The sequence below is a fragment of the Vicia villosa genome, unplaced genomic scaffold (genome assembly GCF_029867415.1).
Source record: "Vicia villosa cultivar HV-30 ecotype Madison, WI unplaced genomic scaffold, Vvil1.0 ctg.000467F_1_1, whole genome shotgun sequence".
In the NCBI taxonomy this organism is placed as follows: Eukaryota; Viridiplantae; Streptophyta; class Magnoliopsida; order Fabales; family Fabaceae; genus Vicia; species Vicia villosa.
In genome coordinates, this window is record NW_026705225.1 from 731240 (window position 1) to 754166 (window position 22927).

The 22927-nt window shown below is 34.8% G+C and overlaps 2 protein-coding genes across 2 annotated transcripts; both read left to right on the forward strand.

The window, feature by feature from the left end:
• The first annotated feature begins 12879 nt into the window (after positions 1-12879).
• Positions 12880-18172, forward strand: LOC131628596 (proteasome subunit alpha type-5). The gene is made up of 10 exons (XM_058899434.1): positions 12880-13000; positions 13077-13112; positions 13268-13349; positions 13437-13517; positions 13647-13760; positions 13841-13942; positions 14369-14427; positions 15410-15512; positions 17524-17589; positions 17697-18172. Exons 2-10 carry the CDS (start codon positions 13099-13101, stop codon positions 17787-17789), a joined length of 714 nt encoding a protein of 237 aa, XP_058755417.1. The 5' UTR covers positions 12880-13000; positions 13077-13098; the 3' UTR covers positions 17790-18172.
• A 2417-nt stretch (positions 18173-20589) lies between these two features.
• Positions 20590-21479, forward strand: LOC131628605 (uncharacterized). The gene is made up of 3 exons (XM_058899444.1): positions 20590-20659; positions 20753-20838; positions 21054-21479. The coding sequence occupies exons 1-3, from the start codon at positions 20590-20592 to the stop codon at positions 21477-21479; spliced, it is 582 nt and encodes a 193-aa protein (XP_058755427.1).
• Positions 21480-22927: the final 1448 nt, after the last annotated feature.

Consider the following 22927-nt stretch of genomic DNA (forward strand, 5'->3'; position numbering starts at 1 on the left):
GTTAAAGAAGGTGTTCTGGGCTGAGGCTGTTGCGACAGCAACATATCTGATAAACAGATGTCCTTCGACAGCGTTAGATATGAAGACACCTGAAGAAGTTTGGTCGGGACATCCACCAGATCTCGACAAACTGAGAGTATTTGGCTGCATAGCCTATGCTCACATTAGGCAAGACAAGGTCGAACCTAGAGCTCTGAAATGCATGTTCATGGGATACCCAGAAGGAGTCAAAGCTTATAGGCTATGGTGCCTAGAGCCAGGTCACAGGAGGTGTATCACCAGTCGAGATGTTGTTTTCAATGAAGCTGAAATGGCTTTTAAGAAAACTGATGATGTTGGTCGAAGTACAGAAACATCTGACGAAGAGCTGGAACAGGTAGAGATTCCTGTTGAGGTGGAGCATGTTGATGCTGAATTGCATGTCCCTGATGAAGTCGAAGAAGAAGCAGAAGATGCTGAGGAAGTTGAGGAAACTGACGATGACTACCTATTGTCGAGAGATAGGTCGAGAAGAGTCATCAAACCACCTCAGAGACTTGGGTATGCAGATCTTATAGCTTATGCATTAATCTCTGCCAGTGAGGTTCTTGATGATGAACCTAGAGATTATAAGGAAGTTATGAGGAGTCAAAATAAGACTGAATGGCTGAAGGCCATGGATGATGAGATGAAATCTCTTCATGATAATCACACTTGGGAACTGATCAAGAAACCTGCTGGGGCAAGGTTAGTCAGCTGTAAATGGATTTTCAAAGTTAAGGAAGGAATTGAAGGAGTGACGTCGAAAAGATATAAGGCAAGGTTAGTCGCAAGGGGTTTCACTCAGAAAGAAGGTGTCGACTTCAATGATGTGTTTTCTCCTGTTGTGAAACATAGGTCCATTCGAATGCTGCTTGCCATGGTGGCACAGTTCGACCTTGAACTGGAACAGATGGATGTGAAAACTGCGTTCTTGTATGGTGATCTAGATGAAACGATCCTGATGAGGCAACCTGAAGGGTATGTCGAAAAGGGGAAGGATGATTATGTGTGTAAGTTAAAGAGATCCTTGTATGGGCTGAAACAATCTCCTCGACAGTGGAATAGGAGATTCGACAAGTTCATGGCACGCATAAGTTTCATTAGAAGTCAGTTCGACCACTGTGTTTACTTCAGATTTCGACCTGGTAATTCATTTGTTATTTTGTTGCTTTATGTGGATGATATTCTCATAGCAAGCAACAGTGTCGAAGATGTGATGAGGGTGAAGGCTGAACTCAATAAGGAGTTCGATATGAAGGATCTGGGAGCTGCTTCCAGGATTCTTGGAATTGACATTCGAAGAGATAGAAAGAAGTCGAAGTTATGCCTATCTCAAGAGGCATATCTACGGAAGATTCTTGAAAAGTTTGGTATGTCGAATTCGAAGTCAGTTGTGACTCCAACAAACCCTCAATTCAAGCTGAGTATTGATCAGTGTCCCAGTACTGATGTGGAAAGAGCCTATATGAATAGCATCCCATATGCTAATATAGTTGGTTCTTTGATGTATGCTATGGTTTGTACTAGACCCGACATAGCATACGCAGTAAGTCTTGTAAGCAGGTACATGGCGAATCCTGGAAAGGCTCACTGGCAAGCATTGAAGTGGATTTTAAGGTACATAAATGGGTCTCTGAATAGAGTCCTAATTTATGGTGGAGCCTTGGGTGAAGATGGTAAAGCAGTAATCGAAGGATATGTCGACTCTGATTATGCAGGTTGTATGGATTCCAGGAAATCTATTTCTGGATATGTTTTCACTATGTTTGGCACAGCAATTAGTTGGAAAGCAACACTTCAGAAGGTTGTTGCTCTATCAACCACTGAAGCGGAGTACATTGCATTAACTGAAGCTGTGAAAGAAGCATTGTGGCTTGAAGGTTTTGCGAAGGAGCTGAAACTTCAAGGTCGAGGTATCACTGTTAAATGTGATAGTCAAAGTGCAATACACCTGTCGAAGAATTCAGCCTATCATGAGCGAACTAAGCACATTGATGTGAGGCTGCATTTCGTCAGAGGAGTAATCGAGCGTGGAGAAGTCCAAGTGCTGAAGGTTTCGACTGAAGACAATGCTGCTGATATGATCACCAAGACATTGCCGAGTTGCAAGTTTTTCCACTGTATGCAGTTGATAAAGCTGCATGAAGAAAGCTAGTTTGTTCCCTTGATGTTGTAGAGTTAGATCCAAGGTGGAGATTTGTGAGATTTTGGATCGAACTCTAGTATGGCCGAAGGGTAGCTTCTTGGTTCGACAGGGTTAAGCATGAAGTCGAAGGTTGTTCACATGCTTGTGTCGAAGATGCTAGGGTTGTTAGCATGTTAAATTAGGTTTTAGTGTTTAAACCCTAATTTGTTAAGTTAGCTTGTTTATTAAGTTGACTTGTGTAATGGGCCTTGTGGAAAAAGCCCATTAGTTAGTATGTTAGGTTTTATTATAAATAACATACTAGTCTCTCATCATTGCTAAGCTGCAAATCCTAATTTAGGGTGAGAGAGGTTATTTGTTATTCTTGTAAACTTGTAATCTTGTTCTAAGAGAAAGTGAAAGAATAGCAGTTATAACCAATTCTTGTGTTCTTATTCTCTTCCCTAATTCCCTATTATACTTTGTTATTGGTATCGTTTTTCACAACAAAAATAGATAAAGCTAGAGGCATTCACTGGTTGCCTTGGGATCGTTTATCTATACCAAAAGGTGTTGGGGGTATGGGTTTTAAGAATACCAGTGCCTTTAATTATGCGATGCTAAGTAAACAAGCTTGGAGAATTATGACTAATCCTGATACTCTTGTCTCTCGTCTTTATAAATCCAAGTATTTTCCTAATAGTGATTACCTTAACTCTAATGTTGGCCATAATCCCAGTTATGTGTGGCGAAGTATTTGGAGCTCCAAATTTGTGGTGAAGGGAGGTCTCAAATGGAGTATAGGGTCAAGAGAGAATATTTCGGTTTGGGATCAGGATTGGCTTTTTGATGGCACTTCTCTAGATAATATGTGGCCACACAATTTGGTTGTGAGTAATCTTAAAGTCTCGTATTTGTCAATTCCAAATGCCAAACAATGGAATCATGCTTTAGTTTTGGCGCTAGTAGGTGAAGATATTGCGCAAAAGGTATAAAACACACCGCTTTTTGTTTCGGTTCAAGATGACAAATTGCATTGGAGGTATGAAAAAGATGGAAAATTATCGGTAGTAGTGCTTATCGATACTGCATCAACAAAACTATTGACACTTCTCACCTTAGGATTAATGAGAGATAGAATCTGTTATGGAACATTAAAACTCCCCCCAGAGTTAAGAATTTTTTGTGGTGGTTGTGTAGAGATTGTGTGCCTACTAGACGGAGACTGTTGGATAAAGGGATTACTTTCCCATCTAATTGTGTTGGTTGTAGTAATAATGAGGAAAACTCTTATCACCTATTCTTCCAGTGTCCCAAAAGTATTGAGTGTTGGAAAAAAATGGGGTTATGGCCTATGTTGCAACAATGTAGTAACAACGAAGGGTCGTTTGCTTTTGTAATTTTTTATTTTTTGCAGGTTTCAAATCATGACCATCAATCAATTTTCTCCGTAATTCTATGGAGCATTTGGAAAGGGAGAAATAATCATATTTGGAATGCTGTGAAATAATCATATATTATTATTAATGAAATGATCTAATCTTTTCCGGTAAAAAATTACCAACATTTATTTTATTTTTTTTGTTTTATCACCACCGGTTTAGTCCGGTTTGGGGGTCAGTTCTGGCATCAAACGGTTTCAGCTCCCTCCCGATCGCAGTTGCGGGGGATCGAATCGTGGTTCTCCCTACCAAGTCTAGCGTCAATTACCACTAGACCAACTAACGATTGATTAATTACCAACATTTTTTTTTTGAAATTACCAACATTTAAAGTTACGTAATAACAAAAAAAAATTCAAATGACTTTAAAATCATTATAATGTCATTAATATTCTTGATCAACATATATGATCAACTCTTAGACAAGAGAAAACTATAAAACTATTAATTTTATAATTTATACATTAAAATTCATATGAAGGTACAACTAAAAATTATAACAAAAATTACATCAATAAAAGAGAAGAGTTTTATTTGATGCACATATTAGGACTAAACAATGTACTTATTTGAGCGATCATTTCAAAGTCTTTCCCAGCCGTAATGATCCAACAAAATTCATCCTCTTCTTTCTGATTCACATAGAAAAAACTATATCAATAGATTCAGATGAAAAAACCATATCAATAAAAAGAAGAGTTTAAATATTTATAATAGAACAATTCGGTCTCTATTATGCCATACAAACCAAGACATATATGTAAAAGAGAAGAAAAAAAACTATTACAAAAAATTGAAGATCTCCAAAAAGATTTGATGTACAAATGATGATAAACCAATATGAGATATTTATATACATGATGATTACGCATATAGATAGAACATAACAAATAAAAAATAATAACTTATAAATTAATTGTGATATAAATTATAAAATATTAATGACATTTTTATTTGACAATTTTTTGTAAGCAAAATTCATTTGAGACTTACCATTGAAAGAAATGTAAAATTTTAAAAAATATTTTAAAAAATTGAAAAGTTTGGCTTAAATTGAGAAGCTTTGTAAGAATGCCACATAAGCATCAAATTATGTGAGAATTCCACATCAGCATCAAATTAGAATTTTGTCTAGGGTTGTCATCATGACAACCTTAGATTTATATTAAAATTAAATAGATAGACTCTATTTGGTAAGACACAATTTTAAATTTAAACTTTATAGTTTATAAGCTCATAAAACAATTTAGACATGTTTAATAGCGGTCTTTTCATCATAAGCTTATAGCTTATTTTTTAGATGTTATTTTAAATAGCATTTTAACTTATAGCTTATTATTTTTTCTTCATTTTTTATCCTTATTATTTTAACAAAAATCCAATTTTATTTTTATAATTATGTATTAAATATCTTTTATGTCATTTTACATTTATAAGTTAGTTGAACCGCTAATTTTATCAAACACTTCAATTAGTTTATCATTTATCAGTCTTAACCATCAACTTTAAGCTATAAGTTATCAGTCATCAATCATAAGCTATAAGCTATCATTTAACTTATCAACCAACCACTATTTTTACCTAAAAGACTCGTAGTGTTGAAAGCTATGTAACAAGCAAAATCTATCCCATGTAGAACTTAAATATTTATAGATTTGAGAGCTAACTAATGTGTGAAAGTTATCAAATCTGATGCTATAATATTTCTTTCTCAACTTAAAAACACCAATATACTCAATGTTTCCATCAATCTCTCACTTTGAACTAAGAAGTAAAGAATTTTCAAAATAACATTGAACGCTTATATTAGAATTATGCATATATAAATGTGTCTTTCAACTTGAACTTTTGCTTTTTATAAAAAAAAAATTAAATATGTTTTTGTCCCTATAAATATGACAACCTTTAATTTTAGTTTTTACAAAAAAATTCTTCAAACTATGGTTCTTGCAATATTTTTCGTCTATATTTTTGGTCCCTCCCGTTAGATATTACTAACGAATGCTTACATGTCACACCACGTCAGTTAACCTTTGAAGGTACCGCCGTTTTCCAAAGCTTTTTCCATGTGACTAGCGTGATAGTCGCACTATGATTCCAATTAATATCTACCATAGAATTAATATAGCATGAATTTACAAAGAATTCCTGCCCAGATCCTACTGTCCATATCAGTCCATCTTCCTCATCGTGCTTTAGAGAAATTTCTGCCAAAATCTGTTGTAATTCACTAAGATCGGCAGTAGCTTCAAGGCCCAATCCTCCCTCATTCACTTGCATATTCCAGCTCTAGATTCCATTTATACAATTGCCACATTCCAACATCATACATTTCTTCTTCGTAACAAATGTAAATAGAACAGGAAAAGTAGTTGCAAGATTCCTGTTCCCAATCCATGTGCCTTTCCAGAAAGGTGTGGATGCCCCATTTCCCAGTATAAATTTGATCCATGCTATAAACATGACCTCACTTTCCTCATTAATAGTTAACATTTTCCCAATCTTTGCAATATCTCGCTACCACAAGGACTGCTTGCTTTTTGGACCAATATCTTCATCAAATCGCAAAGTTCTAATCATGTCCCCATATCTATGTATAATGATACCCCTCCATAATACATCTTTCTCCTTGAGAATCCTCCAAACCCATTTACATAATAGAGCAACATTAAAACATTCAATCTCTTTCAGCCCCAAGCCCCATCTTTTTTGCTTTTACAAACGTTCGCCCAACTAACCCAGGATATGCCATTCTTGTCATTTATTCCATTCCATATAAAATTCATCTGAATATTGATAAACCTCTTTCTCACCTTAACTAGTATCTTGTAGAATGATAAATGATGTATGGGTAAGTTGCTTAGTACCGAATTGTGCAAAGTGACACAACCCCTTATTGAGAGAAATCGGTTCTTCCATGTTGATAGCTCGTTTTTTAAGTTACTAAGAATTTGTTTCCAATAATCAATTCGTCGAGGATTTATTCCCACTTGAATGCCCAAGAATTTGAAAGGTAAATTGTTAATCCAACAAAAGAGAAACTGTGAGGCTGCTTGCAGAAAGTGAATCCTCAAACCAATGTCGTACAATTTGCTTTTGTGCATGTTGATTCGGAGTCTTGACACCATCTCAAAATCTCTCAGTATTGATTGTAAGGCCCATAAATTACTCCAGCTCCTCTCCTCTACCAAGATGGTATCATTAGCGAATTGAAACAAACTATAGGAAACCTCGTTATTCACTCTAAATCCTTTGAACGTACCACTCTCCATTGTCATATTCATGATTTCTGCCAAGCCTTCAACTACTGATGCAAATAAGAATGGTGATAAGAGATCACCTTGTCTTAATCCTTGTGACATTACAAAATCCTTCGTGGGACTACCGTTCATTAAAACTAACATACTGCTGCTGAAAATGCTTCCCTTCATCCATCTCTTCCATTTGTGCCAAAAACCAATTCTTCTAAGTATATATCTCAAAAAGTCCCAGCTTACACAATCGTAAGCCTGGGCAAAATCAACCTTAAATATCATACATTCTTTTTTCCTTCTTTTAACAAAGTCTATAATTTCGTTAGTGGCTAAGACCCCATGTATGTCTCCCCGGCATAAATACTGTTTGCGACTTCAAAACAATTTTGCCTATTTCTTTCTTGAGTCTTGACGCAAGTAACTTGGCTATTACTTTATAGAGGCCTCAAATTAAGCAAATTGGCCTAAACTCTTCGAGCTTCTGAAGATTTTGAACTTTTGGTAATAGAGCTAAAAAAGGAAGCAGTTAATACTTTAGGTAGAATAGATGTAGTGTGAAACTCTTCCACGAATGAAAGAATCTCGTCCCCAATAATATCCCAACTCTTCTTTAGAAAGTTATAGTTGAATCTGTCTGGTCCCGGGCTTTGATCCCCATCACATTCCCAGATGATTTCTTTAATTTCATCCGCTTAAAACACCTCTTTCGGTTGACATTTTCCACTGCACTAAGGGACCTAAATTCAATACCATCTAATCATGGTCGGTTTACTTCTGGTTCCAAAAATCTAGCTTCAAAGTGTGCACGAGCAACTTCTTTTATCTGTGAGACACTTTCCATCCTTCCTGCATGCGCTTCTAGGGAAATAATGTTGTTACTCCTCCTCCTTTCTTTCATAACCCCACGGAAAAATCTGGTGTTGAGGTCTCATTCCTTTATCCATTTTTGACGAGATTTTTGTCTTAAAAGACTTTCCTTAATAAACAAAATTTTCTAGAAAAGTTGTAGGGCTTCCTTTCTTTCTTCATGTACATCATAACTCGCGTCATTGATCAGGTGATTGTCGAGCATATTTAGTTTAGCAACATAATGCTCTATCTCCAAATCGATCACACTAAAGACCTCCTTGTTACACTTTTGTAAGCTTTCCCTTACTAACTTGAATTTCTCTTTGAGTACGAACGCTTTTCTCCCTACCACTTGAAAGGAGTTCCATTTAGATTCAACAAAGGGCATAAACCCTTCATGTTCAAACCAACAATTGTTGGTTTTAAAGGGTTTTGGCCCCTAATTAGTGTTACTAGCTCTGATCCACACTGGACAATGATTTGACACATCCCTATAACCGATTTATTGAGCCTCTAAATTCCACCAATCTATAATCCCTTCAGAGAATAAGAAACGATCCAATATACTTTTAGCCTTCCCATCTGAGCTAATCCATGAAAACTTGTTGCCAATGACAAGTATGTCAGTGAGTTCCATGAAATAAATAAAGGACCTTAGTTTTCCTTTCAGTATATATATGATTTTATTCCGCACAGACAAAATATATCTAGTGAATATCCAGTGGGATTAAGGAGAAAAATGGTATAGTATGACCTCAAACCAAGATTATTTTGGAAACGTGAATACACATCCAAACAGCAAATATTGAATATCTATTTTTTATTGATGCATATCAAATAGTCGAAATGATTTTACCGGTGAAACATGACTATACAAATGATATTAACATATGAGACTTACATATCCCGAGGCAAAGTTGAACCTTTGGTAATTGCATAAAAAAATTAAGAAGCCCCCACTTTCAATACTCAGAAATTGTAGGGATGCCAAATTAGTATACTCATTTGTTACGACAAATATGTCAACACATACACCAAATCAAACATCAACAGCATCCTGTGAAACACATCAATTCTTCTACTTATGGAATATGGGAAATAGAAGTAATAAAAACAATGAGTTAAATACCAGATCTTCATAAAAGGTGTTTGTTATGGGAGTAAAGCACAATCTGCATCCTCCCATTTGCTTGCATAACACACATCACAAAACAAAGTTGTACCAGACTGCAAAACATACATAAAAAAGCATCAACGTCAAGCATAAACAAATCACCAACACGAGACTTCAACGAAGATGCGTCATACTGTCATGAAAAAAAATGCAGCAATAGCAGACCGCAAAATATAACGTTTTATTCAAATTCCACTATGGTATAACACCTTTATAGCCGCAAAAAATAATTGTTTAGTGAAGGTGTTATAAACATGTAGGAAACTTACCATTGTCTCGACCCACCAGCTTGACGACACCGATATACCAACATCTCCAACACCTGCATAAAACCAGAAAACATAAACAAAACTTCATTTGGCAAGGTTTGATCTAATTGAGACACATAAATATTAAAAGAAGTAAACATGACAATATGTATGTTGTTATTTTAAAACTCCAAAATGATCCTGACAGGCACAATCACACTCTTCCATTCTACATTATATTTTTTCTCTAATGATCGAACAAACACAGTAACATTCTTCCATTCAAAAATAGTCTATTACCAAGGAGAATAATATTCTTGAAACACGCCAATGATGCTTTCTGAAGTTTTAAAACCCTAATATTTATCGGAACTGCTATCTTTAGAAACTTTTCAATGTCACCTGATTCATTTTCAACATATAATTTTCTCGTTATAAAGCCCATGAAGGTTATTCATCTTCTTCATTGATTATTATTGTATTAACCTGCCAATCCAAAATCCAAGAGGTTGGATAATCAAACATTAACAACAACAACAAATAATAATGTTTAAGTAACACCAACGAACATTTTTTATGGAAATTCTATAAACCCATCAAGTACCAAACATATTAGCAGAGAAAATAAAAAAAGGTTGAAATCGAACATATTTCAGAATAATCATCGGCAGCCACCGTAATCGATCACCGATAAAAAATCCATCACCGAAAAACATAACTATCACTGTTTGCGTTTCAGCTCCGACCACCATCACCCCACGAAAACGCAGATCCGTCACCACCGCTAAGAAAGGTCAATCGAAGAAAATGATGAAGAAAGTTAAGAAATAAAATGACCTAAAATGAATAAAATCATATCTTTACTTTAACTTTTGCTCGGAGAGTGAGAGCTGAGTCAGACTTAACACAAATGGGATCTATGGTACCAGACCTACATATACGATATGCGGAAATCATCTAATCCATTCCATCACAAAGACAAGTCAAAAGCATTACTCTTAAGAGCCACCTCTTCATGATCTGGCCGTTTCACGAAAAAAAAGGTTAGAATGAAGAAGAGGAAGAATGTGGGATTTGTGTAGTTAAAGAGTGTGTGAGTGAAGGAAGAAGAGGAACAATAGCGGGGATAGAAAAAGGAGGAAAGGAATAAAGAGAAAATGCATAGAAAAAGTTTCAAGGTGATGTGATGAAATCGGGTAAACGTGAAAAGGCATAAAAAATAGGTTTAGATTGGTTGGTTTGGAACCAAAGAAACCTATGTGACATCATCAATTAAAGCAAACCTAGTAAGCAAAGGCATAATACAATAACCTTGTAGTTGGAAATGAACAAAGCGACATCATTAGTTAGAAAAAGTAAATTTTGGACCAAAATTACCCTTATTTTGGTTAGGTGGCAGATTTAGAAAGAAGGTAAAGTAGAGTTTTCCATTGGCTTTAATTTTCTTATATGGTAGATTTATTGCAATTTCGGATAAATAAAAGCTATTTATAACAACATTAAGTTAATTAAGGATCAAAAAAATGGTTGCGCTAAGGTTGACGCTCAACCCAAATAAGCAATGACGAGCCCATATCAGAGAAAGCCTTGGTAAAACGTGCAAGCGCAAAAGTTTGGCCGGAGACCTAATCTTTGGTCATATAGTGGTATGATAAGTCAAATGAAAGATGCAAAGAAAGAAGAAGATGAGGCTTAGCCAACTTTCTTCTGAATCTATCCTTCCATTCATGCTGGATAACAACACTCCTCATTTCCAGGGTCTAGATCCTCATTTTCAGGGTCTGGATCATTTCCATGTGTGGACGGGACTTCTAAATTTATTTGTGTGTATCTATTGAGTTATAATCCTTTTCATTTCTCAAAAGAAATGGAAGGCTCCACTAATAAATATGATTTTTAAACTATGCTTAACGATAGTGGGACCTATAGTGAAAGAACCCACTATCTACTCTTTGTTATATCTTTCTCCAAATAGATTAATCTATTTCTTTTGAAAAAAATGAAAAGGATCCCAAATTGTGTCTATTTCTCAAAAGAAATTGAAGGATATATTTGGAGTGAGAAAGAGATAATTTATCAAATATTTTTCATCATTCAACTCTTAAAATTTCCTTAATCATTGTTTTCTCTCTTAGGAGGAACATGTGAAAATAAAAAATTTCAACAGTTGTTCTATGAGTATTTGTAAATCAATGTAATTTTTTAAAAATAAAATGTGGCTGAAATGCATTATTCGACAAAACCGTTAAATCCATCATCTAAATTCTTTGTTTGTCGCGATGATCATCCACACGACCCAACACTAAGTAGGTCTCTACCAATATTATCTTCCCCAACACATTGGTACCAACCACCTTTCATTTTAGTTTTCTAATTTTTATTGACTTTATTTTCCCAAACTTCTGTGCTTTTATAATATTACTAATAATTTCAGATTTGGGGGTAAGGATTTGCCGTTATTGTATTTGGTGAATCTCTTGTTAGTTGAACACTCTTGTGGTTGAACTCCTCTTATTTACCTGTAGTTGTAGCATGGCGTCGGGGGGAGGGGTGGTTGGAGTACAGAGGAAGAGTGATGACCAACAGGGAGTTCCTCATCAATAATGTTTTTATTTAAAATAATAATAATCTCATCCCTTTTGTTTTAGTCTTGTGTTAATTCCGCGTGCTTGACTTTTGTGTGCTTCACTCCCTTTTCCACTTTTCAATCCCAACTAACAATTTTAATGCTACGAACATAGTGAAAGATTAAAAAACCACCTACTTTAAGAACAACAATTACCTTGTTGTATTGTTCTTGCAGAGAACTGTCAGCACCTTGTGATCCTAAACCAATAGCTTTTGCATTGCATTGCCAGAATGTGCCTGAAGGGTCAGTATAATATCTACAAATCAGAACATTTGCGTTCAGTAAAAATAAGTCCAGATTGAAAAAGGTAACAAATGATCAACAACCATTTACCAAACTGTAACATCTAGTTAGAGAAATAATAGAGCCTCAGCCTACAAAAACAAAATACCCATGTTGTGAGTTTATTTTTTGTTTAAACAATGATTTGCATTAGTATGTCTTGATGGACATGAACATGAAAATTGTTTATAGGGAGGTAAGATACAAACTACCCCCAATTGTTTCCCCTTATGGTTCAAAAGATGCTAAATTCCTACCCTGAACTGGTTTGACAAAATAAACAATTATAATTGTCCGACATGAAGGACAAATGAGCGTTTAATGTACATCAACGATTATGCTGAAAGAGGTCGCGCTCCTATGTGGTGTTTAGGAATGAGAGTCCACCTGCACGCATTTATTGAATCGTGACTATGGATTAGACCAGTCTTCATGAGCCATTGGCATGGTAATTTATGTTTATCGAGCTACATGTTTTTTTCACATAAAAGCACACTAAATTATGTCGAATATTATCAATATGTTTTTTGTCCAATAATCTAAAATTTCACTTCTTAAAAATAAATAAATGAGATATCTCATATTCAAACTCGCATTTATACAATTGTATATTCTCAAACAACTTTGAACTTTTCAACTGCACTATCTTAACAATACCTAAAAAATTATTAAATTGAGACACATGATAAATAAACCTTCATTATATCCATTCAATTAGTATAATACAATTCTATTCTAAATTATCAACAATGAGATTAATTAATATTTAAAAATTTAGCTCATGGAAACAAAAATATTTATTTGTTCATGGAAACAAATAAAACCTTATTCAATTAATATATTTAAAATATTTGTGACTTTTACAAGCCTGTTGAGCAAGAAAAGAATACTAAACAAGCAAAAGCCCATTGCTCATTCCCAAACCTCAAAGAGTAAAGACCGAAGAGCACTGAAAACCCACAACCGTCTCTGTTAGGTAACTCCGATCTCACTCTCTTTCTCCTTTTTCCGCTTTTTCTTCTATTTCTCAATCCTCCGCCATTTTTATGCAGTGATAATCGAATCTAATCCAAAATGTTTCTCACAAGGTAAAACCCTCACTCTCTCTTTTATCGCACAATTTTTTCATTTCAGGGTTTCTCAATCTTGCTAGATTTCAATTTCATAGATAATCCATGGTCGCCCAAATGTATTAGGGTTTCATTTCTAGGTCTAATTTATTGATATTTTCTGAACGAATTAGGACTGAGTATGACCGAGGAGTCAACACCTTTTCTCCCGAAGGCCGTTTGTTTCAGGTTGAATATGCAATCGAAGCCATCAAGGTGTGCTGTTTGTTTTTCCCCGATCTCGCCTTTCTCTTTTAGGGTTTATAGGTGTTTCTGTTTTTAATGGGTTTTACTTGATTGCAGCTTGGATCCACTGCAATCGGTTTGAAGACCAAAGAGGGTGTTGTCCTTGCAGTTGAAAAGCGTATTACTTCCCCTCTACTGGTCTGTTCTTGTTCCTTTTATTTAATTTAGTAGAAATTTTATCAATATATAACTGTGTAATTACTATTATCAGTTATGTTCCATGTGGGGAGATTTGGTAGATTAATTTAGTGTAAATTCTGCTTTCAGGAGCCTAGCAGCGTTGAGAAAATTATGGAAATTGATGACCATATTGGTTGTGCAATGAGTGGATTGATTGCTGATGCTCGTACACTTGTTGAGCATGCACGAGTTGAAACTCAGGTACTGTTTGTTACCTTTGTATGATATTTTTTGCGATTGGTTGATTGGTTGGCGATTGATGTATTTTGGTTTGTTTATAGAATCATAGGTTCTCTTACGGTGAACCGATGACTGTAGAGTCCACAACTCAAGCTCTTTGTGACCTAGCTTTGCGCTTCGGTGAAGGCGATGAAGAATCAATGGTACAGAACTTCTTAGTTTTTTTGTTGTGTTTCTTTTGGTTTGCTTGCTTAGTTGCTTAGAGTCTTTAATGCTCAAAACTTGTGAACTTTCCTGATTCCTTTTTCTTTACAAATTTGCTAGAAATACCAATGCTTTGCGGGTTGCATTTTTTGAATGTTTAATGGAGGAGATATAAACAGAATTCTTGTAATTATATTATATTTTGAGATGCATAAATATCCTAAATTTCCATCTACTGTGAAATATAACATTCCTATTAAAGGAGCAAGTACCTGTCCTTGTGTAAGGTGTATTTTGCAGTCTACAGATTGGTTCCGATGCATGGACCAAGAAGCTTTTTCTTTTTGTATAAGATGCTTATTTCCGGTGGTGATACTGGACACCATTTTGTATCCTTTATAACACCATTTCTTTTTCTCCGACAGTCTCGACCATTTGGAGTGTCTCTCCTCATTGCTGGCCATGACGAGAATGGACCTAGCTTGTAAGTATTTTTTTTTCCATCTAAGCAATGGTTAACATGTGGATCCTGTGATGGACTTGTCCTTTTGGCTCATTTTTTGTGTTTGTCTGAATCTATGATATTAGTAATCTTTTTTTGAGTTGATGTTGCTGCTCCTTATATGTTAGACTTACTTTTCTGGGGATCAGTGAAAGGACTTGTGAATTTTTTTTCTAGGACAATTGCACTTTTTCTAGTTATTCATACGCAAAGAGTGGCTAACAAGTAGCACTTATCAAATTGATATTTTGATGCGATTCATGTGATTCTAATGACTTTTCTTTGATGTTGAATCATTTCTAAATCGGATAAATTTGCCAAGAATTATTTTCCTGCAGTGTTCACTTTTCTGTTTCACTCTGTTCCTTGAAAGTAACATATGACCTTTGCTCATCACTTCTTCCTTTCTTTTATATTTCTTTTTTCCTTTCTCAAAATAGTTGTGAAGATCATTGCAATTATTTCGCAGTCATGTAGTCCTTCATTTTTTTCTTATCAATTACTTTATGGTTTCAAGAGAAAGATGCTATAGTTTCGAATACACCTCCTACTCTTACCATTCGTTTGTAAGCAAATAATTTTTTTTTTCTGTGGTTCGGTTGTCTACTCTGCATGTTCAACTACAGGAGCAAAATATATTCTTTTCTTTTAGTTTATTCCGTCAAACCAGTTCATGGTAGAAATTTAGCACCTTTTGAACCTTAAGGGGAAACAATTGGGGGTAGTTCGTATCTTACCTCCCTATAAGTTGTTGAGATTAACCCTAAACTGTAAGCAATTTTCATATTCATGCCCATCAACACATACTAATGCAGATCATTGTTAAAACAGAAAATAAATGCACAGTTTGGGTATTTTGTTTTTGTAGGCAGAGGCTCTATTACTTCTCTGACTAGATGATACAGTTTGGTTGTTTTTACATTCTGGGCTTGTTTTTACTGAATGCAAATGTTGTGATTTGCAGATATTATACTGATCCTTCTGGCACATTCTGGCAATGCAACGCAAAAGCCATTGGTTCAGGATCAGAAGGTGCTGACAGTTCTCTGCAAGAACAATACAACAAGGTAATTGTTGTTCTTAATGTTGGTTGTTTCTTAATCTTTCAATCTGCTCATAGCATTAAAATTGTTAGTTGGGATTGAAATGTGGAAAAGGGAGTGAACACACGGAATTAACACACGGTTAACACAAAAAGGGATGAGATTATTATTATTTTAAATAAAAAACATTTTTGATGAAGAACTCCTTGTTGGTCATTACTCTTCATTTGTGCTCCAGCCACCTCATCCCGTCCCCTCCCATATGAATGCAGCCATATGAATGCTAAACTAACAAGAGATTCACCGAATACAATAACAGCAAATCCTTGCCCCCAAATCTGTAATCATTAGTAAAATTGTAAAAACACAGAAGTTTGGGAAAATAAAGTCAATAAAAAGAACAGAAAACTATAATGAAAGGTGGTTGGTACCAATGCGTTGGGGAAGATAAGATTGGCAGAGATCTGCTTAGTGTTGGGCCGTGTGGATGGTCATCGTGGCAGAGAAGGAATGGAGATGATGGGTTGAATGGGTTATGGAGTAAAGCATTTTAGCCACATTTTATTTTTAAGAGATTTACATTGATTTTCGAATATTCATTAAACAACTGTTGGATTTTTATTTTCGCATGTTCCTCAGGGCTGAGTTCCTCCATTTCTAAAAAAATGGAGGGCTCCATTATGGAGAGAGAACAAAAATTAAGAAAAGTTCAAAAGAATTAAATGATGAAAAAGATTTGACAAACCATCTCTCTTTCTCACTCCAAATATATCCTTCAATTTCTTGAGAAATAGATTCAATTTGGGATTTCTTTCCATTTTTCAAAAGAAATAGATTGTTCCATTTGGAGAGATAGAACAAAAATTAGACAGTGGGTTGGGTTGGATCACCAAGTGGGTCCCACCATCATTAAACATAATTTAAAAATCAAATTTATTTATGTCAACCTCTTTTAAAGAGGAGCCTTCCATTTCTTTTGACAAATGAAGAGGATCATAACTCACTCCATACACAAATAAATCGAGATGTCCTTCCACACACAGAAAGGATCCAGACCCTGGAAATGAGGAGTGCTGTTATCCATCATGAATGGCAAGATAGGTTGAGAAGAGAGAGAACATTTTTATATTAAGGGTTAATAGTAGTTTACCCCCCCTGTAATATGAGCGTGTTTCGGTTTACCCCCCACCGTTGCCAAAGACAGGTTTTGGCAACGGTTTTTTTGAAAAAACCGTTGCCAAAAGGTAGGGAGGGGGGAAAAGCATAATTCGCTAACATCACAGGGGGTGAATTACTATTAACCCTTATATTAATCACCTTAATGCTATTATGCATAACTTGTATATTTATATTATGCATAACTTGTATATTTATCTGAAGTTGCAATCAATTTTTCTACAAGATTAACTTGATTTTCACTCTGTTATTATTCCTACCCTGGAAATAAGGAGTGCTGTTATCCAGCATGAATGGCAGGATAGATTCAGAAGAAAGAGGACACTTTTATATTAATTACCTCAATGCTGTTACAAGTAACTTATATATTTATATTTATCTGAAGTTGCAATAAATTTTTCTGTAAAGATTAACTTGATTTTCATTTAGTTCATGACAAAATAAAACAAATCTTGTTAATGATAAGAAAATATGTTTAAACAGTAAAAAAAGCTATTAGAAAAGAAAATCTTATTTTATTGTATCTCTGTTGTTTCAAGCAAGTATGCCATTGTATATTCTCCCCATTTTTTTGGGGTTTTCCATTCAACTCGAATTGATATTTGCCCAAGTATATATCCATTGCTTGTGTTTGTCTGGAAAATGTTGAACTAGTTTAAGTGTTTATAATTTCAAATTTCAGCTGTCAAATTAATTTAACACCATTCATGTCAACATATAGAGTCCCTTAATAACAACTGTATTGAAATTTCTGTTCATGGGCTGGCAACATTTTGCTGAAAGATTATCTTTCATTATAGAGGCATCAAGATAACATGAAAACAAGCTGAGTTTGGTGTTGATTTATTATGTTGTGCAGGACTTGTCTCTTCAAGAAGCTGAGACTATTGCTTTATCCATTCTGAAACAAGTTATGGAAGAGAAGGTAAAGTTAAAACTAAACGCATGTACTTGCAGTTGTTTGTCTCCCTCTACTGAAATGAAATGGAGAATAAAATATAACTTGTTTCCTCTCTGTACTTTTCTCATCAGGTCACTCCCAACAACGTTGACATTGCCAGGGTGGCTCCAGCATATCATCTTTATACCCCTTCTGAAGTGGAAGCTGTGATAAGTCGCCTATGATTTTCATCCATTTGCGTGATTTGTTTCGTGCCTTTGTTCCTGTACGTCTATTTAATTAGCTGTGCACCGAAACTTTTTTGGCACACGATGTTGCTTGTAATGCACTGCCATTATGACCAAGTTTAGTACTCCACACTAGATTCTCATGTCTTATTTGCTGCAATTCAGTCTAGTTGAAATTGAGGACAAAAAGGATGTTTCGATGTTAGGGAAAATACAGTACATTAACTAGAACCATTCACAAGATCCCTGCTATCAAACATTTTGACTGTATGAGATGAGATGCTACTGCATACGATGATGGAGGTGTTTACAAAACTTTTATATGGATAATTCAATTTATCAAAGAATTACTAGGGAAAAGGGATTTTGACTTTGTTTTATTTGAAATATTTTTTCTATTAAAATTGACTAGCCATTTTTCTCCTTAATTTTCAACCCTAATTTAAATATGATAAACCTTTAATTAACAAAGTGCTTTTGTTTAAACCTATGATATTGTTAGATCGATGGAATGAGATGAAATGAATGTTGTGGAATCTTAATATTTAAATGATGGAACAGGATGGTAAATAATGGAATCATTCAACACGTTACTTCCATTTTTCTTCCCTTTGTTGCTCTTAATTTGTATCATTGAGCATCCGTATTATAATTTGTTTTCGGAATCAACCAAATCTACAAGTTATATCCTATATTTGTTTTTTAAATTATTTTATCATACTAATGTAATAATTGTTTTTTTTTTTTAAATTATATATTAATATACAGAGTTTAATTGCTATCCAATAAAAAGTTTTACACGATCAATGGTAACCATCCAATAAAAAGTTTTACAGCATTAGATGGTAACCATTCAAATGTATTGCTTATGATCGAAAAAGTCTATCTAAGGTCGAAGGATGAGAATGACTTCGAACTTTCTTTATGAAAGGATTCGAGATATTGCATGATCTTTATGAAAGATTGATGAACATGCACTTGAATTTCTTCAAAGGTCAATTCAATAATGCATGTGTAATTTTGAGAATTTTTAACCGCATCTTATTGTTGAATTTCTTCAAAGTATTTAGCTTATGCCCTAAAAACCCTCTAATCTGTTTCATATTACTAGGTAAAGGTCAATTCAATAATGCATGTGTAATTTTGAGAACTTTTAACCGCATCTTATTGGGTGAAAAAACACCCTATAAAAATTCAAAATTGCCCATCAGATTTTAGAGATATATCTCCAGACGGGCCTATACATGCTACAAAATACGCTATCTTCGGATGCCACTCCACTTTTAGACCAAAACTGTCTCGAAGATGCATCTTCCTTCAAGCACATCAACTCAATTTGTTGATTTTTGATCATCCTAGTAGAGTTTTCGACTATGCATCTTCGAAGTATTGAAGTGGAAATTTAAAATTTTGTCACCCTTACATGTTAGATATATTCGGAGATGTATCTTCGAAAATAACAAACATCATTTTTAGGAAACAACCACCTACATAATTATACTCCATACTTATTTTTCCTCCAAAATCCTTTTCAAAAACCCTTAATTCTCAATCAATATTTGCACTCAAAAACTTCATTCTCGTGGTTCATCATATCAAAAGGATCAAAGGAAGCTGGATTTCAAGGTAAGGATCATATATTTTAAGCCTGCTTGTTGACATTATTGTTGTTTTGATGCTGATAAAACTTGTATCGTGTCTGGAAACGTATCTCTGGAGTCTTAAGGAACTTCTCCGAAGAAAAGCATATTCGGAGTCAGTCAATTTTCTTTTGTAACCAATCTGTTTTCATTTTCCACTGTTTTTGAATATTTTATGTTATAGTTTTCATTAGTGTTATGGTGCACCCTGATGTTTTCCCCAAGCCTATTGTGTCTCCGAAAGCGAAACATGATGTTGTGAAGGAGGTTGATGTTGGCAACTAATTTACAAATGAACAAGATTTTGAGGTTCGTGATCACATGCTTAAATGTATTCATATGGAGGCATCCAAACTAGGGTTTGGTGTTTTAATCGGATGATATGATAATGGTTCGAATAGAAAAGGTGAATTTGTGTCAATGACATGCGAAAGAAGTGGGAAGTATAGACTCCATCTCCAGAATTTCAAATGAGATGACACCAGTTCAAGAAAATGTGAGCATCCCTTTAAGTTTCGTGGTTATCTGTTGGCAAAAAACAAATGGAGACTTAATATGATATGTGGTTTACATAACCATGACATGTGTGAAAAGTTAGTTGGTCACCCAATTACATGGAATGTTATAGTAAATTCGTCTACAAAAGAGTTATATGTCGATGATGTTATACATTTTAGGAAAGTTTGGGAAATATATTCAGATTTGTTGAAATATGTTGAAAGTACCATTCTAGATCAAGTGAAGGAGAAAATTGTTTGTGCTTAGACCGATTAGGTTAGACACCTTAGAAATACAACAACAAATCGACTTGAGTCTGCACACTACTCTGAAGAACTGGTTGGGAAATAGTATGGGTGATTTGTATAGAGGTTGAGACTTTGTGAACTAAATGATTCAAAATCAACATAATAAGATACAAACATCATTTGGTCGTAGCATTTCAGTGTTGGAACACAGATTCAAAGACAACAATATTTATTTTAAGTTGGTCAGCAACATATCTCGAGCAGGACTGAATTATATTTTTTCCTGAAGCCAAATGAGCTGAGAATATAGGTTCTGATAGCTCAAAGTGTGGTTGCACATTTATGAAAACCTATGGTATCTCTTGTTCTTGTCTTATTTCTAAGAAGGTGAAAATTGATAGCTCGAAACGAATGGATGGAGTTTGCACTCAATGGAAAAGGCTCAAACTTGATGATGATGATGGTGGTGTAATGAAAGACGGTAAACTGAATCAGATATCTCTATTTTGACCGAATGAGAAGTGATACAAGAGATATTTTTGAAAGCCGATGACAATATAAAACCACATCAAAGAGCAATTGCGGAAGATTGCTTATCTGGAAATCACAGATTTGAAACCACCATCTCAACCGCTAAAAACAAAAGGTGCTCCTAAGAAGGTGAAACCTACACCGTTCAATGATGCGATCTCCTTCTTGTTTTGAACATGATGACAAACTTTTTCCAGATTCTCCAACTCCAAAAGCCCAAAAATTGTTTTCAAATAGATCTCATTAGAAAACCACCTCCTTCCCCATCTCCACCAACAATTCCATTCATCGAAGAGATGCTGATTTTTATGCACTAATACATTGAATGGATCATCAATGTTTAGGGTAACGGTAACTGCGGTTTTCGAGTTGTTTCTGCTTTACTCAGTGAAGGAGAAGGGGATCACACACTTGTTCGCCATCAACTTATCCAATATTGGAGGGGCCATAAAGAATCATACACTCGTCTATATGAGAAAAAAGAAACTTTTGATACATTTTATGAATCTCTTGTTCCTTGCATTAGTGGACCGACACCGGAGAATAAATGGATGTGCTTCTATGAAATGGAGAATTTTATAGAAAATGTGTATGATAGAGTGTGTGGAGATCTTACAAGCTACAGTTTCTCAAAAACTTTTTTTCCATTGCACACTGCCCCACCTAAGAATCCAAATGATCGTATCATGTGTGTTGGGTGGATTTCAAACCTGCGGCACTTTGTTCAAGTTTATTTGAAACCGAAATTTCCTATACCACTCACATCATAGAAGTGGACAACTCATTCAACAACAAAAGTCGAGACTTGGCCAGACCATTTTTATGGAAAGGATGCAAGAGTTCACCAAGCTGAGCGAAATTGATAGAGAATCAAATAAGTAAAAGTCAATGGGAGTACCACCCGTAGATATAGATTTAGATGGCGGCAAATGTTTCAATTCATTTTAGTGTTTATTCATCAATGTGTTGTATGTAATGTTGTAGTAATATTAATGGTGTCTAATATATACATTTTGACATATTTCATTACATAATGAAGTTTACCAAAAAAAGCAACATCTCTTTCTATTTATGCAGATTCTATTTCTGTCTGCAATAGAATTCCATTCTATTTTGAGTGGTTCCCGAGATGCATCTCCGGAACGTCCCTTGGCACATGATAAAATTTCATAGGTCCATATTTATTTACAAGTGCTAATATGGGGGCTATTGTCATATGTTTCATACCAAAATACACTACACTATGATGAACATCAATTGGCATGTCACAAATGTTTACTTTAACGATACTGAAATCTCAAGAGAATTTAAAATCAATGAGTACACCCCTCTTGTAGATCTGAAAAACATACTAAAGGATCTTCAATCCTACTCCAACAATTGAAAAATTATGAAGATCGAGTACCGTTCACCGTCAATTGACAATGAAGGGAAGATTGAATCCACCAAATTTGAGCTGAAGACAGCCGCTAATTTAAGAGCTATCCTTTTCTCCATTTAGAAGGAAAATTTTTGATCGAGATGGATGCAACGATTTCGAGATTTTTCAAAGATATTATGAAGATGCTACAACAACCATCTAAATATTGAAATTTAATTTTTGATATATGTTATCGATTCTCTTATATAATGGAGAGTTTTTATGTTATCAATGCTAGTTGTATTTTTCATTCTTCTCTGTCATGATTACTGCTGTGTTTTATTATGTTTCTTCATAATTTGGAGATTCATCTTCGTAATCTATACATATGCATATTTTTGGAAATAAAATAGCCAAAAAAAGGGATCGTGATTGAATGTTATAAGGTCTGGTATGTGTTTGGGGTACGTCCGAAGATACATCTTCGGATACAAGAGTGTTATAGTAATGCATAGGGTACATTAAGATATTCCCTTACTTTTAAGTGTTTGAGGTTGATTTAGATTGGTAAATGGAACGAGGATGGATAAAAGTGGAAGTCTTAAGTGCCGAGAAAAATTTATCTTCAAATAAACGTGCAATGTCAACAACTTGAACCACATTAGTTGGTGATTGTGAAATCACCTCACGTTGCAATTTTTCTGCAATCCACATCTGAAGTAATCTAGCAAAGCTTCAGGTTCAAGACTAGTGAAACAGTTGGCTAGGGTAGTGAACTCCAAATAATAATCATCCAAAGTACCTATTTGTGCTAGTTTGAAGAGAGCAACTATAGGATCATCAAATGCAGACGGGCCA

What these genes read in the sequence shown, in the direction of transcription:
- LOC131628596 (XM_058899434.1), top strand. An exon ending in GTATTACTTCCCCTCTACTG is followed by an intron (nt 13,518 to 13,646) that starts GTCTGTTCTTGT and finishes TTCTGCTTTCAG; the next exon opens with GAGCCTAGCAGCGTTGAGAA. An exon ending in TGCAAGAACAATACAACAAG is followed by an intron (nt 15,513 to 17,523) that starts GTAATTGTTGTT and finishes TATGTTGTGCAG; the next exon opens with GACTTGTCTCTTCAAGAAGC.
- LOC131628605 (XM_058899444.1), top strand. Translation starts at nt 20,590, where the DNA reads ATGGATGGAGTTTGCACTCAATGGAAAAGGCTCAAACTTGATGATGAT. An exon ending in TGGTGGTGTAATGAAAGACG is followed by an intron (nt 20,660 to 20,752) that starts GTAAACTGAATC and finishes ACCACATCAAAG; the next exon opens with AGCAATTGCGGAAGATTGCT. An exon ending in CAAAAGGTGCTCCTAAGAAG is followed by an intron (nt 20,839 to 21,053) that starts GTGAAACCTACA and finishes ATCAATGTTTAG; the next exon opens with GGTAACGGTAACTGCGGTTT.